We start from the raw sequence: 25,956 nt of genomic DNA on the forward strand, positions 1-25,956 counted from the left end.
AAGATGGCAGGGAAAATGGGAGTACCCGGAGAAAAACCTGTCCCGCCTCCGCTTTGTCCAGCACAAATCTCACATTGAGTGACCGGGATTTGAAACACGGTATCCAGCGGTGAGAGGCTGGTGCGCAGCCGCCTGAGCCACGGAGGCTCTATTTATGTGATATGATTTGTATTAAATCAATAGATCTGTAGTTTAGCGAGATTTTAAATCTTGTGGACATAAGCTACGGTACCTCCAGACTTATGTGAGATGTTTTTTCTTAAGTCAGTAGATCTATAGTGTTATATGACCTTGATTCTGGCAATCAAAACGGAGAGAGACCAGCAATATATCCAGGAATCGGAATTACAGAGATGTACGTTTAGAAACCTGATATTAACTAACACCTGTCAACTTGGTGAGGAGCTGGAATTCAGGCCTTGGATATTGAGATTAGCTACAGGTTCTGAGCAACGGGTAAAAGTAAGAATAGCCCGGAGAGAATCAGAAATGATATACCTGATAGTACTGTTAAGTCATCAGCGTTAATGCCGTTTCAATTGAAACATGGCGGCCGGTTGGATGGAGGGGGGAGGAGGGGGAGTGAAACCTTAGGTGGATATGTTGATGCAGAATTACGTAAGATTGTTTCCGCCGCTTCCATTTTCATGGCCTCCCCCCTCCAGCTAGAGTTTCAAACCCTCTCCGGTGTTATTTAGCTGTCCTTCCCCACCTCTGGCCGCTATCGACATGCATAGAACTCCCTCTGTCTAAAGCTCGTGCCATTCTACAGTATCTACTTCAGATCATGTCCAGCGTTCAACTGGATTAATTTTAGTTGAGTTCTTTTCGGAAGCGGAACTTTCTTAAATATGGAAGGGACTTCGGAAAGCCGAAAATCTGTGTTTCTACATAATTATATTGGATCAGAGTCAAAGGTAAGTACTTGGCGTTCTAATGCATGATTTTTGTGTAATTTTATTCGATGTGCGTTTCTTGAAAAGTGTCTTTATTTCCAGGAACTATTGTAAATTTCGAGATCTGAGAGACAAATCCTACGACTCGGACTTATAAAGTGGATTATCACGTTTGTTTTTAACCCTTCTAGAAAACTACCACGTGAGAGAATAATTTCAATGAAACGTGCGCCTTTGTAGCTATGTGGTAGTGTGTACAAAGGCAGAGGAAAACATCGAAAATTACGTAGTATTGTTGAGGTTATTGTTAAAACCATGCTGCGTGTTGCCACTACGCCTTGCGAAATCTTAGATGTTTGCCAACGTCTACACAGAAATCTGGGACATAATGCGATATATTATTCCAAAATATACCAGTGATCAAAACGTAGTTTAAATTCACAATGGAAGGTATTTCATTTAAATATCGATTGAAAACGTAATCCTTTATTTAATCTACTTGTTCATTTGCATGTATTATGGACAATCATAGGAGCTTACTGTAGGGACAATTCTTTTCTCCTTACCCGTAGCTACTTAAGAAGTAGATTAATGAATAACATAAACTTCTTAAGCTCCAATATGATGCGATTATTTTGCAAAATATTCTAATTATTTAAAATAAGATCGAACCATAACTAGTTCCGGAAATTAAATGTTTTGAAAGATTCTTTAAATCCATACCCAGGTATATAGGCTCACCTATGTTGTTCGCTTATGTAATATAATAAATACCTTGATGGTTTTATATACTTCAGTGTCGATAGATTTTCACCAAGGGTGGCTACTGTGTTCATCATACATTTTCGGAATAAAGTGGTATGACACTACGGATACTCTGTTCATCCTGTGACTTATTATCATATGGTTTAAAGTCGACCTCCGTAACGTAACAGTTAGCGTTATTAGCTGCCATACTTAGAGGGCTGTGTTCTATTCCCGGTAACACCATAAATTTATAATTGGCGGGAGAGCTGGAATGTGGTATATACAGTTCACCTTCGTTGGCTGAATGGTCAGCGTACTGGCCTTCGGTTCAGAGGGTCCCGGGTTCGATTCCCGGCTGGGTCGGGGATTTTAACCTTCATTGGTTAATTCCAATGGCCCGGGGGCTGGGTGTTTGTGCTGTCCGCAACATCCCTGCAACTCACATAACACTACCCTCCATCACAATAACACGCAGTTACCTACACATGGCAGATGCCGCCCAACCTCATCGGAGGGTCTGCCTTACAAGGGCTGCACGCGGCTAGAAATAGCCACACGAAATTATTATTATTATTACCTCCATTAAAGGTGTGCCTGGAAAGAACTGCATCACCTCGAGAATACGAGAACACGAATTTCATAAATTTTAAAAACATGTAACACTGCCAAGTTTTCTCACATATTTATGCAAATAAAAGTTCCATCAGTTACACAATTTTTGTTTTAGTTGCACTCTTCAGAGCCCTACATTCTCCGTTGGAAGGTGTTCATAAGCGGTTACGTCTCAAAACTCACGACTTCCAAAACTCACGACGACAAACTGGTGCTGAAGTAAACATTCTAATGAGTCTCAAAATTCACTACTCCGGACAGCAGGTGCTAGCGATGGCAACAGGAGGGACTCATGCTTCCCCTTACGACGGGCAGGGGATTTTCTTTTAAATGCTATTTGTTCGGGGTGTCGACTTAGAAAGATCTTTTGCCGCTACTTGCACCATATGTGAGGAACCTGCGTGTATTTTGTAAATGGCGGAAATGTAAAGTGTTGAATGTGAGGAAAGGAACGTTAAGCATGACACAAACACCCAGTCCCCAGGCCAGGGATATTAATCATTTGCAAGTGAAATGAAATGAAGTATGGCTTTTAGTGCTGGGAGTGCCCGAGGACATGTTCGGCTCGCCAGATGCAGGTCTTTCGATGTGACTCCCGTAGGCGAGCCGCGCGTCATGATGACGATGATATGATGATGAAGACAACACATACACCCAATCCCCGCGCCAGCGAAATTAACCAATGATGGTTAAAATTCCCGACCCTGCCAGGAATCGAACCCGGGACCCCTGTGACCAAACGCCAGCACGCTAACCATTTAGCCATGGAGCCGGACATCATTTACAATTAAAAACCGCTGACCTGGCCGGGAATCGAAGCCGAGGCCGCCGGGTGACAGGCGAACGCATTGCCGCCTACGCCGCTGGGCCGTACGCGGGCAGGGGATGCTGTGGATGTCATTCTGCCACCCAACCCACAGGGGGAGACCGAGGTGTATTATTATTATTATTATTATTATTATTATTATTAAAATATGTTGCTGTTGCCTTAAGGCTAATATAAAGCATTTTTTACCTTTCACATAAATTTATAATAATGATGTGTGGCCTCCGGGGAGGTCTGGTGCAGGTCTTTAGAGTTGACGTCATATAGGTGACCTGCGCGTCTGTGAGGATGAGGCCCTACCTAAGATGAAGTCTAATGCTGAAGACAGCACGAACACCCAGTCCCCGAGCCATATAATTTGAATAATGGAAGTTAAAATCTCCGATCCGACCGGAAATCGAACCCGAGGCCCCTGGACCCCTTGGACCAAAGGCCAGCATGGTAACAATTTATGCATGCAGCCGGACGACATAAAATTAAAGTAGGTATATTGCTCACTGCTAGTTAAAAAGAAACTGTCAGTTGGTAGTACTGGGGCTTAGTTCCATTTTGCGGCCAGAAGGCGACATTTACTTGAATAAGGAATATTATTTAGAGGTATTAAAGATACAAGACATTTAATTCACTCATTTAGTTTTAACACTTGGAGATTCATTTGGGAAAAAAGCGTATTTCAATAAATTATCTACCCGACACACTTAAACCGAAAAAAAAGTATTCATGACGCATAAGATTATTCTGTGCGATATAACTGAATGATCACCGCCTCTGTGGTGTAGTGGTTAGCGTGATTTGCTGCCACCCCCAGATGCCCGGGTTCGATTCCCCTCTCTGCCACGAAATTTGAAAAGTGGTACGAGGGCTGGAACGGGGTCCACTCAGCCTCTGGAGGTCAAGTGAGTAGAGGGAGCCTCCATTCCCACCTCATCCATCCTCCAGGAAAATGCCGGGATGGTATCTAACTTAAGGCTACGGCCACTTCCTTTCCTCTTCCTTACCTATTCCTTCAAATCTTCCCATCCCCCCCTCCACAAGGCCCCTGTTCAGAATAGCAGGTGAGGCCAATTGAGCGAGGTACTGGTGCTCTTCCCCAGTTGTATCCCCCGACCCAAAGTCTCACGCTCCAGGGCACTGCCCTTGAGGCGGTAGAGGTGAGATCCTTCGCTGAGTCCGAGGGAAAGCCAACCCTGGAGGGTAAGCAGATTAAGAAAGAAAGAAATAACTGAATGATATTTTAAACTCATTCGATTATTTAAATTGATTATTCATTCGATTTTTTAAATAATCGGATTGAAGTTATTCGATTATTAAAAGTATTCCATTATCCCATCACTAATAGGGTGGACATATGTCCATTCAAAGAAGAACTGGCCCAGGTAGAGAAACCTGTTCTTACTAATCCTCTTCTTGGAATTCGTGAGTTCTGAGACTCGTGAGTTTTGAGACGACACGTCATAAGCAAGTGCGGCTGACTGCCACATAAAACTCCGTATTATGTAACCGAATGTGACCTGAAAACCGGTCTGATACTGAATACTAAATGTTCACTGTATCACGATGTGGCATACATCAAGAAATAAATCAAATAACTTGTCTTCTTGTCAGTCACATCCTTTAAGGGGAAGATCATATACTTGAGCCTAAGAAAACAACAACAGCAATAATAATAATAATAATAATAATAATAATAATAATAATCTTAACTACCTTCACGATTTTCGAAGCTGTCGAGGTGATTACACAGCGTCAGCCATACCTCAACGGCTTCCAGCCTGTCACAGCGATACATGAGATTACGATTTCTGTAAAAGCTACATTTTTCTCTGGTACAAATACAAAATGTCTGTATCCACCAGGAGATATCAAAGGCATATCTGTCCGCTGAAACTGGGTTTGAACATCGAATTGTGCGCTGTAAACTAAATCCTTGTCTATAGTATATGAGAATGAAGGAAAGAGGGTATGTATGTACACATTCGGCTACAAGAATTGTACGGTCTTCAGGGAAGTTGTACGATTATAGCAAGCCTCTGTACAGTATAATACTACAGCTGTTTGTATTCTTCTTGACCTTTTTTCCAGTTAACTCTGGTCGGATACCGTTCCTGACGTTAATCCTATATGAAAGGATCTATCTACTACCGCGTATTTTCTGGTGGTTTGTAGTGTGATGTGTTGTATGTACATCAAGATGTGTATTAAACGAACAAAACACAGAGCCAGAGGAATTAACCAGATGTGATTAAAATTCCCGCTTACCGAGCTCGATAGCTGCAGTCGCTTAAGTGCGGCCAGTATCCAGTATTCGGGAGATAGTAGGTTCGAACCCCACTGTCGGCAGCCCTGAAAACGGTTTTCCGTGGTTTCCCATTTTCACACCAGGCAAATGCCGGAGCTGTACCTTAATTAAGGCCACGGCCGCTTCCTTCCCACTCCTAGCCCTTCCCTGTCCCATCGTCGCCATAATACCTATCTGTGTCGGTGCGACGTAAAGCAACAAGCAATAATAATAATAATAATAATAATAATAATAATAATAATAATAATAATAATAATAATAATAATAATAATCCCGCTCAGTCTGAGGCCCGTACGCTGAACATTGTCAGACTGCCGGACTGGTGTTTCAATCACCACGCTATTGAATGAAATAAAATGTCGTATGGCTTTTAGTGCCGGGATATCCCAGGACGGGTTCGGCTCGCCAGGTGCAGGTCTTTCTATTTGACTCCCATAGGCGACCTGCGCGTCGTGATGGGGATGAAAAGATGATGAAGATAACACATACACCCAGCCCCCGTGCCATTGGAATTAACCAATTAAGGTTAAAGACCCCGACCCGGCCGGGAATCGAACCCGGGACCCTCTGAACTGAAGGCCAGTACGCTGACCGTTCAGCCAACGAGTCGGACACCAGCTCATAGCCACACATAATCCCTTCCGGTAAAGTAACATGAACATGTAAATCACGTACTCCGGGGATTATAGCGCGTATTGCCTTCTCCTGCGTTTCTTGTCTCGTGTTGATCAGAAAATAAGGTACAGGTAAAGATATGTTTTGTGCACTATATTTAACGTGTCCTAGGACCGTAAATAATTGCCGACTTACTTATTTACTCTCGGCAGCCCTGAAGATGGTTTTCCGTGGTTTCCCATTTTGATGCTGGGGCTGTACCTTAATTAAGGCCACGGCCGCTTCTTTCCCACTCCTACGCCTTTCCTGTCCCGTCGTCACCATAAGGCCTATCTGTGTCGGTGCGACGTAAAGTAAAAGGTAAAAAAATGCCGATTTTGGTTGGGCCAACTGTAAACGTACCGTCAAGGAGGCATGCTTCTCTAAGCAGCAACACAGGTGGTAGAAACGATTGCTCGTCCATAGTGTGAAACTTCAGCCACATATAGGTCGTATACCAGAAACCTGTCAGTTTGCATTTATATAAGGTAATCCGGAATGTTAGTGAGCTGTGCGTTTGTCCTTGCGTTTGAAACCAGTCGACATGATGCTCTCTCCTTAATGTCTGTTTCAAGTTTTTTCCCAGTCTGCTAGTAAGATACCGGTCTAGAAAGCCAAGAATAACGGCCGAGAGGATTCGCCGTGCTGACCACACGACACCTCGTAATCTGCGGGCCTTCGGGCTGAGCAGCGGTAGCTTGGTAGGCCAAGGCCCTTCAAGGGCTGTAGTGCCATGGGGTTTGTTTGTTTGTTTGTTTGCTAGTAAGATAACTCCTGACATTTCTTCACGTAATATTTATGATGGCTGTTATTCTAGAATCTAGGTGATTTTGAGTAATTATTTTTAAGCCATGTCTAATTATTTCCGCCTCCGTCTATATTGTATTAGGAAGGTGATGTGCGGACAGCTCAGGACCTTCCACGACAGTTATATTTTCCTCGTTCTTCGCACCCCAGAGTTATGGCCCTGGAGATTCTTGTTTCGCAGGCTACTACAATCCCAATTAACTACATCGTCTTCCAAATCTACGTTTATAACAGAAAAACCAGTCCAACAACAATTTTTCGCCATCTCTGGATGTATTTGGTATGGCTGGTTCTTCCATACTTGAAAACTTAATTGTGATGTAATTTGCTTCCAACGTTCGGGGATTGTTAGTTTCGAGATTTTGCATTTTCGGGATAAAAACATTCGGTATCTGGCATTCGGAAAAATGAACATTCGACACGGTCACAATTTGGGAGCATGCATTAGGGGAAATGAATTTGGAAAAAAATATCGGGAATGGGTGAGAAAAGATAACCGGCTACCGTAATGACTGGACTGCGTCAAAATTCTTCGAATCTAGCCGAGGACTATCATACATGTCACTTCCACCAGCTACTGACAAGTTTCATGTACTGTTCGCATGGAGCCTTGAAGGAATTCCGTTGTCTGACGGGAATGCAGGCTCGATTTCCTACTGGTTTGAATTCATATCAAACCGGACATCATTCCACACGTGAGAAGGCGCGGTAAATGCTAATCTCCTATAAATATCACTATGCCGTTATCAGTAATTCACACTTTTCCACACTTGCAGGACACATCCACAGGAAAGTGGCTGATGGATGCGGGGCCCTTAATTGTGTTTAAATCACACTTTAAGCAAACCTTTATGTTCACGCGATTGTCGATGCGATCATGGAATCCGAACTATAGTGATGTGACTTTGCATTTGAGAAATCCCACGGGTATTGGCCGGTACAAAAACTGCGGGCGCTTTTGTGAGGAGCCAGTGGTGATGTCACGGTCCTATCACGACCCCTTCATCATATTACACTTGAAGATAACAGTAGGCCTATCGTGTATGTGAAGTTATTTACGTACAAAGGTTTTTTTTTTTTTTTGCTATTTGTTTCACGTTGCATCGACACACGGGTCTTCTTGTGACGATGTGATAGGAAAGGGCTAGGAAGTGACCGTGGCATTAATTAGGTGTAGCCCCAGTGTTACCCTGTTGTGAACATGGTATACCACGGAAACCACCTTCAGGGCGGCCGACAGTAAATGTAAGTTGACAGCTGAGTGACCTATTCCGCGTAGCCAACTCGCTCGCTTGCATTCGAAGCTACTGTAACTCACCATATATCTGGCATATTTTTATTGAAGCGCCTACTAACTGACGCACACTCGTATAACGGAATATTCAGATAATTCTTCTCAACTTGCAATGAGTTTTACGCCAATACTACATAGCTTCATACGGAGAAAAGTTCTGCACTTTTTCGAAGTCAAGGTTCAAAACTCGCGTTGAAAGCTGACACTCTAAGTGTGTTTTTCCAATTCGTTGATAGAATGGGTTACGTGCCAGAAGCGACCGTGCTGGATGCGACCACGCCAAACTTGTGCCGCTAGCGGCCGAGTGGATTAAGCATCGTGCCGCAAGCGACCAATCAGTCAGTCAATCAGTCGTCACCACTAACCTGTATTTAGCGCAGTAACCGAAGTGGTAGATTGCCTATCGACTGTTTACCTAGTCTTTTCTTAAATAATTTCAGAGAATTTGGAAATTTATCGAACATTTCCCGTGGTAAATTAGTCCAAACACTAACTCCTCCCAAACGAACATTTGTCCCAATTTATCCTCTTGAATTCCGACTTTATATTCCTGTTGTGATATTCCCTACTAAAAATCACTGCTCAAGCTTATTCGTCTACTAATGTCATTCTACGCCATCTCTCCACTGACAGCTCGGTTCATACTGCTAAGTCGAGCAGCTCGTCTCGTTTCTTCCAAGTCTTAGGGTACCGGTGCAAGCTACAGACCTGACATTTACGGCATTGTGATCCTCTCCCCATGATCTATTGTGTTAATTTCATTTCCTTTCTGTATAGTCTATACTGGAATGTGCTTTGTTTATGTAGCATGATCTCACGAAACTTGAAACCAAACCAAACCCCATGGCGCAACAGCCCCGAAGGGCCATGGCCTACCAAGCGACCGCTGTTCAGCCCGAAGGCCTGCAGATTATGAGGTGTCCTCTCGGCCGTTATTCTTGGCTTTCTAGACCGGGCACGAACTTCAAAGTATCTGAATAAATGCTACCACCTACGTTTACTTTGAAAGTTCCGAATTGTTTTCTTTGTGGGGGGCACGAATTTGAGTCCCGGTAGTGTCCGAGGACATGTTCGGCTCGCGAGATCTCTAGTGCTTTTTCTGGTACTTCCCTTGAGAGTAACTACTGTGTGAGGATAATATCTGTGGGTGTAGGTGTAATTTTACGGGCTAGGAATGGGAAGGAAGTGGTCATGGTCATGGTCATGAGAAAGGTACCATCCCGGCATTTGGCTGGAGATGAAAATGGGAAACTACGAAAAACCATTTTCGAGGATGGCCGACGGGAGATTCAAACCCAGCCGTCTCCGGAAGTAGCGGTAACAGGCAGTGCCGTAACGCACTGAGATAACTAGTTTGGTACCTTCTCCCAGTTATCGAAACGCAGTTCCATATATGGGCATGTTGTAAGATAAAACGTAAACGCATCACCATATTTCGTGTTGTAAAACTTTCAGTTTCCCCCAGGAGTGTTACGTAAAGTAGGTGCAGTAGCTGCTTATAGAAGTGGTTCAAGTGACATTGCGAATAGTGCTGGTACTTCGCAGTAAATTCTTCAAAACAACTTATGAAGATGCTGCTCTGTAATCTCCGTTTCCTGAAAATCCAGGGACCGATCCTGATCATCCCCAAGAACTGTATTTATAGATAGGGTAACTGTAAAACAAATATAATCTTCATTAAAATATAACTGAACTTGTGTTATTCCAGTATTCAGTATAGAATTACCTGATTATTCATTTCTCCTCACATTTTTAGGGTTTTAACCTTAAGTATTTCTTGTATTATTTATGACCAATCTACGTTTTCTCTCGGGAAGGAACATGTCTCTTCGTTGCATTAAAGATCACACATTACACTGATTTATTTTTCAACGATGAATTCTTGAGTCGGTTTTAGATATTAGGCCTACCTCTGTGTGTGATGTAATGTAAGCATGTTTTATTCAAACTTCCGTCATAGAAATGTACTCATTAATTATTATTATACCGAGCTCGATAGGTGCAGTCGCTTAAGTGTGACCAGTATCCAGTATTCGGGGATAGTGGGTTAAAACCCCACTGTCGGCAGCCCTGAAGATAGTTTTCCGTGTTTTACCATTTTCACACAGGGGCTGTATCTTAATCAAGGCCACGGCCGCTTTCTTCCTACTGCTAGCCCTTTCCTGTCTCAGGGGCGTCGCCATACGACCTATCTGTGTCGGTGCGACGTAAAGCAACTTTAAGTTAAAAATATAGTATTTATAAACCTTTCACGGAATCGTTGGGACTGTTCCCCGTAAACGCTTACATAGGCTGTATTTCCCGACGACTAATTCAGTACACAGAATTAAATGTTGTGCATGGTTTGCGGTTGTAGAATTTCGCAGTGCTATAAATTATTGGCCTGATTTCTAACCTTTTCTGGTTCCGATTTACCTTACCTTACTTAATCTTGGATGATGACGTAGCTTATTAAAATTAAAAATGGGGTTGTTAACACTGATCGCATCCGACACGGTTACAGATTATGCGTTAGGTAGTGGCACCGGTCGCATGAGGCACGACACCATACAATTATACCTTAGTCGTAATTCCTGGATTTTCCCTCCAGCGCTAACATCAAATAAATAATGGTTACTCACAATGGCACAGTTACCATAACGACAGAATCCTTCAGGAAACTTTAATGAACAGCAATTTTCCTTTAGTTCTCGTACTGACTCCCAAACAAATCTGGTGATTAGAAAGTCTGACTTCTAATCGGATGCTGTTCTCATTTGTATGGGAGACTAGAACGGGATTCACTTAGCGGTATGAGAACAACTGAGGATATCACGCCGAGCACCTGGCAGCCAGTCTTGCCAGCAATACTGAATGTCACTTCAGCTCTTTGAGGTCTTACGAGATGCTGAAGTTCCGAAATGTTGCAATGAATGAAGTCCTTCAACGTGCCATTTGGTATAATTTTGTATTTATTTCTTATTTAAGTAACTCGTAGATTCTACCTTGCACACCACAGACGATTTCTGAACCAAATAATAGGCCTACAGGGTAGGTTTAATAAAATCTCTGGAAACATTTCAAAGAAGAGCGGTGCGTTTCGTGAACGGGAATAGGATCAATACCATTAATTGGGAAAGTCTTGAATCTAGAAGAACTAGAGCTCGCCTGTGTGATCTCAATAAGAGCTATACGGGAAGGACTGCCTGGAGTAGTATTCGGATTAATTTGGAACCTCCCTCATACTTATCGAGAAATGATCACAACCATAAAAATTAGGGCCCGAAACCAGAGTACGGATGTGGGCAAGTTTTCCTTCGTAAACATGACCACAAGGGATTGGAATAAATTACCTGCGGCAGTCTTTGATAGATTCCCTTCCGGTATCAAAACGTTTAAGAAGATAATCAGTGCAAGTTAAAAGTGAAAAGTAAAGGTTCGTAAATGACGGACACCGAATTTGTGATTACCTACACATTTTTCAATGTCTGACTATTTCTCATCTGTTCCTGTTATACAAAGAACGTGATATAAAATTATATTATGAAGAATGAAAACCTAAAACCTGTTTTCCAGTCAGTGACCGGGTCAGGGATGGAATGAATGAAGCCCCAATCTTGCGGCAAGGATAGGTATTGTACCGGCTGCCGAAGCCTGTCGCACTCCTCGGTATTTCAAATAGCAGTTCAACTATCCCACCTATCAGTTCTGTAAATTACGCGATACTGTTGTAAATTTTGTTTAAAGAAGGGATTTCAACAGAATATACAGTATTTCACTGGCGAAATAGTTAATAGTCGTTGTATTGTTATTGATTATTGTCGCTCTTCATATTCAAATATTGCAGTATTGGCTGCAGTACATATAAATAAAAATCAGCTGATCTTGTATTCCTATCATTTGTAGTTCCGAGTGGGTAGTTAAAAGTATCCGTAATTTATATTTCGCACCCTCGATCTTTCAGTATTTATGAGCGAGTAGCTAATAATAATAATAAAGTTCCTGTATCCCAATAATTACAATTCAAGTCCCTCGAGTAGTAGTTTTGACAGAAATATTTTTGAGAAATTACTGTAGACAACCTCGTACTTTTCAGCAATTAAGGACACTTTTATTCTTCGCTCCGTGGAGTAGGGAAAATAATAGTAATCCACCAGCTTTAATAATCACATAACCACATTTCAGTTTAGAATTGTACTGAAGATACGGTATATTAGATAGTATCTTGCCAGTTATATTCGTGTGTTTCTTTGTGTACGGTAACCCTTTCGATACTTAAGCATTTAACCAAACGCAAGGTTTCAATTCTATTAGAGCATAGTAGGATAAAGTAGCACTAATAATAATCTTCTCTCTACGCGTTTAACTTTGTTGGTAATCCTTGACTACGGTAGTTCTTGCGAATTTCAAACTTTAGGACTAATTGCAATTTTCATTTCTATTTGTGCTTAGTAATAACCTATTGTAATTAGGATACGTCTGAAAGTAGTTTAAAAACTATTGTAGCGCATTGTAGTAACTTATTAGAAATTAGAGTGCTTGTTCTATAATTTTCAGGAGTCTTGCGAATTTCAAACTTTAATTGTAATTTCCATTTCTGTTTGTGCTTAGTAATAACCTGTTGTAATTAGGATACGTTTAAACTTAGTTTAAAATTATTGTAGTATATTGTAAATATTTGTGTTGTATAGTATCTGTGGTATCTGTATTAACTCGCTTACTAGAATTCGGTCGTAGTAATTAAGGTAGAGTTAACTGCAGTTTAGAATTGTGTAGGCCTAATTCTTATGCGTTACTTTCGGTTTTCAGTAATTCACAGCAATTTTCATTCTGTTAGTGTGTTGTAGAAAAAAATTCGTACAACTAAGTAGTATTGCAGAGTAGTAGTAGCTCATATTAATTACCTTGTTGTTGTGTGATCTTTGTGGACTATCCTAGACAATATTTCTTTCCTTTCATTTTCATAGACAATATTTCTTTCCTTTCATTCTATTTTGCACTGAATAAGTTATTTTATTTTCCTTTTCTTGTCATTATTCTGTAAAGAATGGCTATGGAGTGCAAGTGTAGCGACTGTGGGTGTGGCCAGGCATTAAGGAGTATGAGGGAGGAGTTGGAGAGTCTGAGGGATATAATTAGGATTCTCTCATAGGACAGGAACGAAAGTAGGCCTCTCTCAAAAAATGTACAGGATACAGTAGATGTAAAGGAGGGATGGAAAGGAAAGGGGAGAATTGTAGAAGACAGGTGGTCTAATGTTTTAAGAGAAAGGAGATTGCTGGCTAAGGGCTCTATTCAAGATCATAATTCAGAACAGGTGTCTGTGAGAAATCGGTACGAGTCACTGCAGGTAGAACAACCGAGGGAAGATGAGGAACAGGGAACTATTGCTGATAAGTGTGGACGTAGGAGAAAGGGAAAAGGTAGGAAAGGGAAATGTGGAGTAGTGGATAGAAAAAGACAGGTGGAACAGGGTCATGGGAGGGAGAAAAGGGAGGAGAAAGTAGTTTCTGCAGCTGTCAGAAAAGATAGGGTTGATCACGAGGGGAGGGGATCAAATGAGGTGGGTAGGGTTGAGGCTCTGGTCATGGGGGATTCCATGGTTAGACATGTGGGGAAAGTGTGTGGAGGAAAGGGAACCAGGGTAAAGTGTTATCCAGGAATTAGGTTGAAGCAGATGTTAAGGAAAGTAGAAGAGACGGAAGAGGGAAGGGAGAAGATGGTAGTGTTGCACGTTGGTACTAACAACGTAAGGCAAGCAGGTATAAGTACCAATATAGTTGGGGATGTGTGGGATTTGGTAAATGCTGCACGGGTGAATTTTAAGGAAGCGGAGATTGTTATCAGTGGAATACTGTGTAGGAGGGATACTGACTGGAAGGTGATTGGGGATTTAAATGAGACTATGGAGTGGGTATGTGGTAAACTGGGAGTAATATTTCTAGATCCTAATAGGTGGGTAGGAGATATGGATCTGCGCTCAGATGGCCTTCACTTAAACCGCAGTGGTACATGTAAGTTAGGAAATTTGTTTAGAAGGGTTATAGACAGGTACATTCAGGGAAACGGGGTGGCCTAGGGAGCGGTGATAACGGTACAGGGAAATGAAAGTCAAGTAGGGATGATATCAGAATGTTAGTGCTCAACTGTAGAAGTATTGTAAAGAAAGGAAGCGAATTAAGTAATTTAATATATATATACTTACTAGATATTGTAATAGGAGTTGAATCATGGCTGAGAAATGATATAATGGATGCAAAAGTAAATACTTGCCGGCAAAAACGTAACTCCCACTTTTCTGGAATGCTGAGTTTCCGTGCATAAACGATGTATGCTGCCAGAGTGAGGCATGTAGAAAGTTATGTTGGCAAACGTTAAGCGCCTTTTTTCTTTTGTTTAAATTTCGCCACGGGTCATGCGGGTGCAAAAACGTTGTATCAGTGGAGGAGGAAAGTCGTGTGTTGCAAAGTCCGAGTGTGTGCAACGATATAAATAGGGGACAAAAACGCAAAATTAAATATAGTAAATGGAAGAGGAATGAAGAGAAATACAAGCGGAATTCGGGGCAACCATATTTGGCCCACAATAACAAATCAGTGCCTGGAAAATCCCCGCTGAACAGGCGGGTGCAAAAACGTTGTAAGCCAATGTAAGAAAGTCAACGTGTTTAATGGGAGATTCATATGTCTTATATTTTAATGCGTAATCAGAGTTTTTATTCTCGACTGTATATTATACGTATATAATGTTTTATATATATACTGTATATGCATATAAATACGTCTTGCTCTCTTTACACATTGCTCATTGTATTGTATTCATTAAACGAGGTATTGCCTGCATCTGCGGAAAAGAAAGCTAATCTGCTAGGCATGTGTCGATACAATCGTGAAACATATCGAGGTTTTTATGAGACCCTAAAGACAAAGTGAAGTGACAATGCAATGATTATTCGTCATTGCAAAAAATCATTGCAAAACATTCTCGCAACAATATTGCTGGTGTTCAGTGAATTTTGCTTAACAATGGGAAGCTCTAACAATGGGTACTAAAAATTAGAAGCGTGGTTTATGTTTCATTATTTTATACAGAATAGAAACAAAAATAATATTAAAAGCTAGAAATATTTTCAATAGTTTAAACGTTTTAAACCGCAAAAATGTGCTACATCCGTTACAGTTACAACCTTTTAGCACGGACGTCCAGCGATCATCTCTTATATCCTGATTTTAAAGTCGCACATTGTCAAAATTATTATGCATTAAGAACTAGTGAACTCATTTAAATTAATTGTCAATGGCAGAATAAGCATTCACAAACAATTCGCTTGTTTATTTGTTTATTTTTCTCTCTCTCTCTCCTGAAAAAGTTCCATTTTGAGGGTTACAACGTTTTTGCCGGCAGGTATTCAAGTATTCTCACGAAACTGGGTGTGTAACGTAGAGATAGGATAGGAATGGTAGGAGGGGGAGTATTCATTCTGGTGAAAGAAGAATTTCTAAGCTACGAAGAATTTAAAGATGACAAACATGGAATTCTAGGTGTAAGGCTCATCTCTAAAGATAATAGGCAACTTGATGTCTTTGGAGTATATAGACCGGGAAAGGGTAGCGCTGGCGCTTATTCTGAATTATTTGATAAGATAATCAGCTATGTTGGAAACGATATTGAAAGGAATGTGATATTAGCAGGTGATCTTAATTTACGAAATGTCAATTGGGAAGGTAATGCGAACGACAGGAAGCATGAACAACAAATGGCAAATACGTTAATATGGGAAAGGCAGCTGATTCAGAAAGTGATGGAACCAACTAGAGGGAAGAATATCCTGGATATGGTGCTGGTAAAACCAGATGAGCTCTATAGAGAAGGTGAAGTAATAGATGGTATTAGTGATCACGAAGCTGTTTTTGTGGCAGTTAGAAATAGAACGGAAAGTCGTAAAATTAGGACTATTAGGCAGTAACGTATGGCTGTTAGAACAGGCATGAGGGAGTTTAAAAAAAGTAACTATGATCGGTGGAAAACGGTGAATAAAAATGTAAACAGACTCTGGGATGGGTTTAAAGCAATTGTTGAGGAATGTGAAAAAAAGGTTTGTACCCTTACAGGTGGTAAGGAATGGTAAAGATCCACTATATTATAACAGAGAAATAAGGAGGCTAAGAAGGTGGTGCAGGTTGGAAAGAAATAGAGTTAGAAATGGTTGTGGAAGTAAGGAGAAATTGAAGGAAGTTAATAGGAAATTGAATATAGCAAAGAAGTCAGCTGAGGATAACATGATGGCAAGCATAATTGATGGTCATACAAATTTGAGTGAAAAATGGAAGAGAATGTATAGGTACTTCAAGGCAGATACAGGTTTTAAAAAGTACATTCCAGCAATCATTAATGGACAAGGGGAGTGTGTATGCGAGGATCTTCAAAACGCAGAAGTATTCAGTCAGCAATATGTAAAGATTCTTGGTTACAAGGATAATTTCCAGATAGAGGAGGTGAAAAATACTAAAGAAGTATTAAAATTTACCTATGGTAACAACGACATTTACAGCAAGATACAAAAGTTGAAAACTAGAAAATCAGCTGCAATTTGTAAGGTTTCGGGGGATATACTAAAGTCAATGGGTTGGAGTACAGTACCATATCTGAAGTACTTATTTGATTTTTGTTTGCATGAACAAGATATACCAAATGAATGGAGGATTGGTATAGTAGCCCCAGTGTATAAAGGAAAAGGTGATAGACATAAAGCTGAAAATTACAGGCCAGTCAGTTTGACATGCAGTGCATGTAAGCTTTGGGAAAGCATTCTTCCTGATTATATTAGACATGTTTGCGAATGTAATAACTGGTTTGATAGAAGGCAGTTTGGGTTTAGGAAAGGTTATTCCACTGAAGCTCAACTTGCAGGATTAAAGCAAGATATAGCAGATATCCTGGATGCAGGCGGTCAAATGTACTGTATCGCGATTGACCTATCTAAGGCATTTGATAGGGTGGATCATGGGAGACTACTGGCAAAAATGAGTGCTATTGGACTAGAAAAAAGAATGACTGAATGGGTGGCTATATTTCCAGAAAATAGAACTCAGAGAATTAGAGAAGGAGAAGCTTTATCTGACCCCGTAATAATTAAGAGGGGAATTCCTCAAGGCAGCATTATTTGACCTTTACGTTTTCTTATATATATTAATGATATGTGTAAAGAAGTAGAATTAGAGATAAGGCTATTTGCAGATGATGTTATTCTATACAGAGTAATAAATAAGTTACAAGACTGTGAGCAACTGCAACATGACCTCAATAACGTTGTGAGATGGACAGTAGTCAATAGTATGATGATAAACGGGGTTAAAAGTCAGGTTGTGAGTTTCACAAATAGGAAAAGTCCTCTCAGTTTTAATTACTGCGTTGATGGGGTGAAAGTTCCGTTTGGGGATCATTATAAGTACCTAGTTGTTAATATAAGGAAAGATCTTCACTGGAGTTATCATATAAATATGATTGTTAAAAAAGGGCACAGATATCTGCACATGGTTATGAGGATATTTACGGGTTGTAGTAAGGATGTAAAGGAGAGGGCATATAGGTCTCTAGTTAGACCCCAACTAGAGTATGGTTCCAGTGTATTTGACCCTCACCAGGATTACTTGATTCAAGAACTAGAAAAAAAATCTAAAGAAAAGCAGCTCGATTTGTTCTGGGTGATTTCCGACAAAGGACTAGCGTTACAAAAATGTTGCAAAGTTTGGGCTGGGAGGACTTGGGAGAAAGGAGACGAGCTGCTCGACTAAGTGGTATGTTCCCAGCTGTCAGTGGAGAGATGGCGTGGAATGACATCACTAGACGAATAAGTTTGAGTGATGTCTTTAAAAGTAGGAAACATCAAAATATGAAGATAAAGTTGGAATTCAAGAGGACACATTGGGGAAAATATTCGTTTATAGGAAGGGGGTGAAGGGATTGGAATAAGTTACCAAGGGAGATGTTCAATAAATTTCCAATTTCTTTACGATCATTTAAGAAAAGGCTACGAAAACAACAGATGGGGAATATGCCACCTGGGCGACTGCCCTAAATGCAGATCAGTAGTGATTTATTTATTTATTTATTTATTTATTTATTTATTTATTTATTAACTAATGACTGACAGATGAAATGAAATGATATTGGAGAGTGTTGCTGGAATGAAAGATGACAGAGAAAACCGGAGTAACCGGAGAAAAACCCGTCCCGCCTCCGGTTTTTTCAGCACAATTCTCACATTCAGTTACCGGGATTTGAACCACGGGATCCAGCGGGGACAGGCCGACGCGCTGCCGCCTGAGCCACGGAGGCTCATAAAATTATATTATATAATATTTTAAAAAGTGTGGCCGTGGAGTAACGTACATGCCTTAATATTCCAGACAGACTACTGACATATTCGATAGAATGTTTACACTGAGCTCGATAGTTGCAGTCGCTTAAGTGTGGCCAGTATCCGGTATTCGGGAGAAAGTAGGTTCGAACCCCAATGTCGGCAACCCTGAAGATGGTTTTCCGTGGTTTCCCATTTTCACACCAGACAAATGTACCTTAATTAAGGCCACGGCCGCTTCCTTCCCATTCCTAGCCCTTTCCCGTCCCATCGTCGCCATAAGACCTATCTGTGTAGGCGCGACGTAAAGCAATTTGCAAAAAAGGAATGTTTACAGTTTTATCTCAACTTAAGTATCAGTAGTATTGTTATTTTATTGATATCAACTAATTTTATTATTAAATTTTTGTTATTAATATTATTTTAGAATTTGATTTACGTCGCACCGACACAGATAGGTCTTATGGCGACGATGGGATAGGAAATGCCTAGGAGTGGGAAGGAAGCGGTCGTGGCCTTAATTAAGGTGTAGCCCCAGCATATGTTTGGTGTAAAAATGGGAAACCACGGAAAACCATGTTCAGGGCTGCCGACAATGGGGTTCGAACCCACTATCTCCCGGATGCAAGAATATTATTATTATTAATATTATTGATACTTCATTATTACAGTTGATATTTATTATTAAGTTTATTATTAATACGGAAATACGGTAGTTTAATTTCATTCTGAATTTATTATGTTCTTCTTGTTAATGTTTACCCTCCAGGGTCGGTTTTCCCCTCGGACTCAGCGAGGGATTCCACCTCTACCGCCTCAAGGGCAGTGTTCTGGAGCTTCAGACTCAGCGTCTGAGGATGACCAGTGCCCCGCCCAGGCTGCCTCACCTGCTATGCTAAACAGAGGCCTTGCGGGGGATGGGAAGATTGGAAGGGATGGACCAGGAAGAGGGAAGGAAGCGGCCGTGGCCTTAAGTTAGGTACCATCCCGGCATTTGCCTGGAGGAGAAGTGGGAAACCACGGAAAACCACTTCCAGGATGGCTGAGGAGGGAATCGAAACCCCTATACTCAGTTGACCCCCCGAGGCTGAGTGGACCCCGTTCCAGCCCTCGTACGGTGAACATAAACCCTGCCCTTAGCACATCGAGTGCTGGTTTAGTACTACTTTTCATAGCCGGGAATCGAACCCGGACCTCCAGGGGTGGCAGCTAATCACACTAACCACTACACCACAGAGGCGGGCATTTATTTAATAGGTTTTTATTAATATTTTCTTATATTTATCATTAGCAAGAGCATTATTGGAGACATCTTTAATATTAATTACATGTAAGGGCTCATCACCATCATTACCTTTATCTTCGCCTGACATCCAGAATCACTATAGTGTAGTTCATTCATTTCATTTTATTGTGCACTTTTTTGTATTGTGCTTTTTATGCTGTAGCCGGTTGTAAGTCACATGTAGCAGAAATAAATACTTACTTACTTAGAATCGAGGCTAATATCATAAGCCACTAGTCCAGAAATGGAACAGAAAGTACTAACCTTAAACTGCTTTGCTCTAACCGATTTAAGCTCTTGGTGAGCTCAACATTTAGGAGCTCGGATAATCAACTGTTTAACTCCTCTGGACGACCTATTGCCGTGAATCTCATTGTTATTTTTTTTTTGCTAGGGGCTTTACGTCGCACCGACACAGATAGGTCTTATGGCGACGATGGGACAGGAAAGGGCTAGGAGTGGGAAGGAAGCGGCCGTGGCCTTAATTAAGGTACAGCCCCAGCATTCGCCTGGTGTGAAAATGGGAAACCACGGAAAACCATCTTCAGGGCTGCCGATAGTGGGGTTCGAACCTACTATCTCCCGAATACTGGATCCTGGGCGCACTTAAGCGACTGCAGCTATCGAGCTCGGTCTCATTGTTATTAATTGTTTCACTTTTAAAGGGTAATATCTAGTTTATAGCTGTTTCCTTCCTATGATATTGCCTACTTTCAACATTAGTTCTTCTTCTTCTTCCTTTGCCACATTTTCCACGCGCTGGTGACGATCTCTGTCACACATGAGGTTCTTGGTCTCAGATTTACTGCCAGATGCCCTTCCTATGTTGAGGAATATATTTAGCTATTGCGAATTTCTGTGGTGGTTAGCAGTACGATGCGTTGTGAGTAAACAAAGAAGGGAGTATTAAAACAAAAATAAACACCCAGTCGCCGAGTCAGAGAGGCGGTCAAAATCCTCGGCCCAGCCGGAAATCGTATCCGGCCCGTCTGAACTGAAGGCCGCTAAACTCAACTTTCAGTCAAGAAGCTAGTGGTCAAAAGTAGTTTTATATCTTGCAGTTAATTTAGTAAGGAAAATGAAATACTTTATTAGTAGGAATCCAGGTTTACAAACAAACGCAAGCTAAACTTCCTTTAAATGAAAATATTATAAGTTATTAGCAGTATAGCTCACTGAATCTGAGGACTGACAACGGTAGCAAATGTTCATTGACTCTGTTCAAATTTGCCATCCATAGAATGCTTTTGGTGCCGGGCTGAGTGGTTCAGGCGGTTGAGGCGCTGGCCTTCTGACCCCAACTTGGCAGGTTGGATCCTGGCTCAGTCCGGTGGTATTTGAAGGTGCTCAACTACGTCAGCCTCGTGTCGGTAGATTTACTGGCACGTAAAATAACTCCTGTGGGACTAACTTCCGGCACCTCGGCGTCTCTGAACACCGTAAAAGTAGTTGATGGGACGCAAAATAAATAAAATTATTATTATTATTATTATTATTATTATTATTATTATTATTATTATTATTATTATTATGGTTTTGGTTTTGGTTTTGGTTAGTCTGTAAGCTGAATTCTATCCTGCTCCCTGGTTTCGATCTCGAATGCGACAAGGACACCGTGTCGATGTCCAGCTCCACAGCTTACTGCTCAGCGTCTTGCCCTTCGGTCTCGGAGTCTCGGGTTCGATTCCGGCCAAGTCAAGGGATTTTGATTGTTAACAAGTAATTCCTTTGGCTCGGGGACTGGTTGTTTGTTCCATCTCCCAATATCCCTGCAAGCCACACCCCACAGACAACTATATCCTAAAGTACAATAATGCGCAGTTTCCAATATAAGGCAAACGCACCCACACTCGTCGGTGCGTCTGCCCTACAAGGGCTGCATCAGACTAGCAACAGCGCTAGGAACAGGAACACTTTGTCGATAGACTAATCTCCTCCTCCTGTGTATTTGGTCTAGTGAGATTCACAGCATGAATTTGGGCCCCATTTGGCATTAGCCTCGATTACCGATATGGCAGCCTATACCGTTGTGGAGCTTGAGATAAGGTGTATAAATGTAATTATAAGAGTTTGGAGATGGGACACGTACTATGGAACTTAAGATAAGGTCTTTTTAAAATTCTTACTTGGATGACTGAGAAATAACACGGGGGGAAGACCGCATCGTTAGACACGTGGGGAAAGTGTGTGGAGGAAAGGGAACCAGGGTAGAGTGTTATCCAGGAAATAGGTTGAGGCAGATACTGAGAAAAGTAGAAGAGAAGAAGGAAGGGAAGGAAAGGTGGTAGTGTTTCACGTTGGTACCAACAACGTAAGGCAAGCTGGTGTAAGCACCAACATAGTTGGCGATGTGTGGGATCTGGTAAATGCAGCACGGATGATGTTTAAGGAAGCGGAGATTGTTATCAGTGGAATACTGTGTAGGAGGGATACTGACTGGAGTGTGATTGGGGATTGAAATGGAGTGCGTATGTGTGAAACTGGGAGTGAAATTTCTAGATCGTAATGGGTGGGTAGGAGATAGGGATCTGCGCTCAGATGGCCTTCACTTAAACCGCTGTGGTACGTATAAGTTAGGAAATTTGTTTACAAGGGTAATAGGGAGGTACATTCAGGGAAATGGGGTTGTCTAGGGAGCGGCGATAAGGGTACAGAGATCTGGAAGTCAAGTAGGGATAACATAAAAATGTTAGTGCTCAACTGTAGAAGTATTGTAAAGAAAGGAATAGAATTATGTAATTTAATACATATATATTTACCGGATATTGTAATAGGAGTTGAATCATGGCTGAGAAATGATATAATGGAGGCAGAAATTTTCTCACGGAACTGGAGGGTGTATCGTAGAGATAGGATAGGAATGATTCGAGGGGGAGTATTCTTCTGGTGAAAGAAGAATTTGTAAGCTACGAAAAAGTTAAAGATGAGAAACATTAAATTCTAAGTGTAAGGCTTATTTCTAAAGATAATAGGCAACTTGATGTCTTTGGAGTATACAGACCGGGAAAGGGTAGCGCTGACGCGGATTCTGAATTATTTGATAAGATAATCAACTATGTTGGAAACGATATGGAAAGGAATGTGATATTAGCAGGTGATCTCAATTTACCAAATGTCAATTGGGAAGGTAATGCGAACGACAGGAAGTATGAACAACAAATGGCAAATAAATTAATATGGGGAAGGCAGCTGATTCAGAAAGTGATGGAACCAACTAGAGGGAAGAATATCCTGGATGTGGTGCTGGTAAAACCAGATGAGCTATATAAAGAAAACGAAGTAATAGATGGTGTTTTTGTGGTAGTTAGAAATAGAAAGGAAGGTCGTAAAATTGGGACTATTAGGCAGTGACGTGTGGCTGATAAAGCGGGCATGAGGCAGTTTTTAAAAAGTAATAATGATCGGTGGAAAACAGTAATAAGAATGTAAACAGACTCTGGGATGGGTTTAAAGGAATTGATGAGAAATGTGAACAAAGGTTTGTACCTTTAAAGGTGGTAAGGAATGGTAAAGACCCACCTTATTATAATAGAGAAATAAAGCGACTAAAAACGAGGTGCAGATTGGAAAGGTATAGAGTTAGAAATGATTGTGGAAGTAAGGAGAAATTGAAGGAACTTACTAGGAAATTAAATCTAGCAAAGAAGGAAGCTAAGGACAACATGATGGCAAGCATAATTGGTGGTCACACAAATTTTAGTGAAAAATGGAAGGGTGCGTATAGATATTTTAAGGCAGAGACAGGTTCCAAGAAGGACTTTCCAGGAATAATTAATGAACAAGGAGAGTGTGTATGTGAGGATCTTCAAAAGGCAGAAGTATTCAGTCAGCTGCATGTAAAGATTGATGTTTACAAGTATAATGTCCAGATAGAGGAGGTGACTGATGGTAAAGAAGTATTAAAATTGAAATATGCTAACAATGATATTTACAATACGATACTAAATTGAAAAATAGAAAAGCGGCTGGAATTGATAAGATTTCTGGGGATATACTAAAGACAATGAGTTGGGATATAGTACCATATCTGAAGTACCCATTTGACTATTGTTTGGTTGAAGGAGCTATACCAAATGAATGGGGAGTTGCTATAGTAGCCCCTGTGTATAAAGGAAAGGGTGATATACACAAAGCTGAAAATCACAGGCCAGTCAGTTTGAAATGCGTTGCATGTAAGCTTTGGGAAGGCATTCTTTCTGATTATATTAGACATGTTTGCGAAATTAAAATAACTGGTTCGATAGAAGGCAGTTCGGTTTTAGGAAAGGTTATTCCACTGAAGCTCAACTTGTAGGATTCCAGCAAGATATAGCAGATATCTTGGATTCAGGAGGTCAAATGGACTGTGTCGCGATTGATCTGTCTAAAGCATTTGATAGGGTGGATCATGGGAGACTACTGGCAAAAATGAGTGCAGTTGGACTAAACAAAAGAGTGACTGAATGGGTTGCTATACTTCTAGAAAATAGGATTCAGAGAATTAGAGTATGCGAAGCTTTATCTGGCCCTGTAATACAAAGTAATTAAGAGGGCAATTCCTCAAGGCAGTATTATTGGACCTTTATGTTTTCTTATATATATAAATGATATGAATAAATAAGTGGAATCACAGGTAAGGATTTTTGCGGATGATGTTATTCTGTACAGAGTAATAAATAAGTTACTAGATTGTGAGCAACTGCAAAATTACCTCAATAATGTTGTGAGATGGACAGTAAGCAATGGTATGATGATAAACAGGGTTAAAAGTCAGGTTGTAAGTTTCACAAATAGGAAAAGTCCTCTCGGTTTTAATAACTGCATTGATGGGGTGAAAGTTCCTTTTTTCTTTTTGCTATTGGCTTTACGTCGCACCGACATGGGTAGGTCTTATGGTGACGATGTGACAGGAAAGCGCTAGGACTGGGAAGGAAGCGGCCGTGGCCTTAATTAAGGTGTGAAAATGGGAAATCACGGAAAACCATCTCCAGGGCTGCTGACAGTGGGGTTCGAACCCACTATCTCCCGAACACTGGATACTGGCCGCACTTAAGCGACTGCAGCTATCGAGCTCAGTAAAAGTTCCTTTTGGGGATCATTGTAAGTATCTGGGTGTTAATATAAGGAAAGATCTTCATTGGGGTAATCACAGAAATGTGATTGTAAATAAAAGATACAGATCTCTGCACATGGTTATGCGGGTGTTTAGGGGTTATAGTAAGGATGTACATAAAGGAGAGGGCATATAAGTCTCTGGTAAGACCCCAAATAGAGTATGGATCCAGTGTACGGGATTCCCACCAGGATTGCTTGATTCAAGAACTAGAAAAATCCAAAGAAAAGCAGCTTGATTTGTTCTGGGTGATTTCCGACAATAGAGCAGCGTTTCAAAAATGTTGCAATGTTTGGTCTGGGAAAAAAACTGGGAGAAAGAAGACGAGCTGCTCGATTAAGTGGTATGTTCCGAGCTGTCAGCGGAGAAATGGCGTGCGATGACATTAGTAGATGAATAAGTTTGAGTGGCGTCTTTAAAAGTAGGAAAGATCACGATATGAAGGTAATGTTGGAATTCAAGAGGACAAATTGGGGCAAATATTCATTTATAGGAAGTGGAGTTAGGGACTGGAATAACTTACCAAGGGTGATGTTCAATAAATTTCCAATGTCATTGAAATAATTTAAGAACAGGTTAGGAAAACAACAGATAGGGAATCTCCTACATTGGCGACAGCCCTAAATGTAGATCAGTATTGATTGTTTGATTGATTGACACACTAAAATAGCCACTGGCAATGCCAGGATTCGAGCAAGGACTCAAAATTCCGTACTTCAATGAAACGCTGATAATACGTCCGCTTAAAACATTATCCTTCATCATATGGGTTTCTTCTCACGTGTATTTATTTATTTATTTATTAATGTCTTTCTGTACATGGCGGGGCTCAGGCTATGAAGCCTGCTATTATGCCAAACCATATAATTATGCACCTGTATAAACATAATATACTGAACATTATAACTACTTAAAAAATAAGTTAATTATAATTTAAAGTTAATGTGAAATGTAATTTGTATGAAATGTAAAGCATCATAAAAATCATTTTAACATTTTAAAATTAATTTATAATAATTACTATTATTAGAGCTATATCTCGAAAAATATAAACTATAATGTTTCTAACCTTACATTGATATTTTATTCATTTAACTTAATAATC

At 40.8% G+C, this 25,956-nt stretch overlaps 1 protein-coding gene across 1 annotated transcript in view; it reads left to right on the plus strand.

Annotated features, from left to right (window-relative positions):
* Positions 1-702: 702 nt before the first annotated feature.
* Positions 703-25,956, plus strand: part of st (scarlet) — a 580,386-nt gene continuing 555,132 nt past the window's right edge. The window contains exon 1 of the mRNA XM_067141853.2: positions 703-917. Within this exon, the coding sequence (XP_066997954.2) occupies positions 852-917 (66 nt within the window). The 5' untranslated portion in view covers positions 703-851. The remainder of the gene's footprint in view (positions 918-25,956) is intronic.

The sequence above is a fragment of the Anabrus simplex genome, chromosome 2 (genome assembly GCF_040414725.1).
Source record: "Anabrus simplex isolate iqAnaSimp1 chromosome 2, ASM4041472v1, whole genome shotgun sequence".
Classification (NCBI taxonomy): Eukaryota; Metazoa; Arthropoda; class Insecta; order Orthoptera; family Tettigoniidae; genus Anabrus; species Anabrus simplex.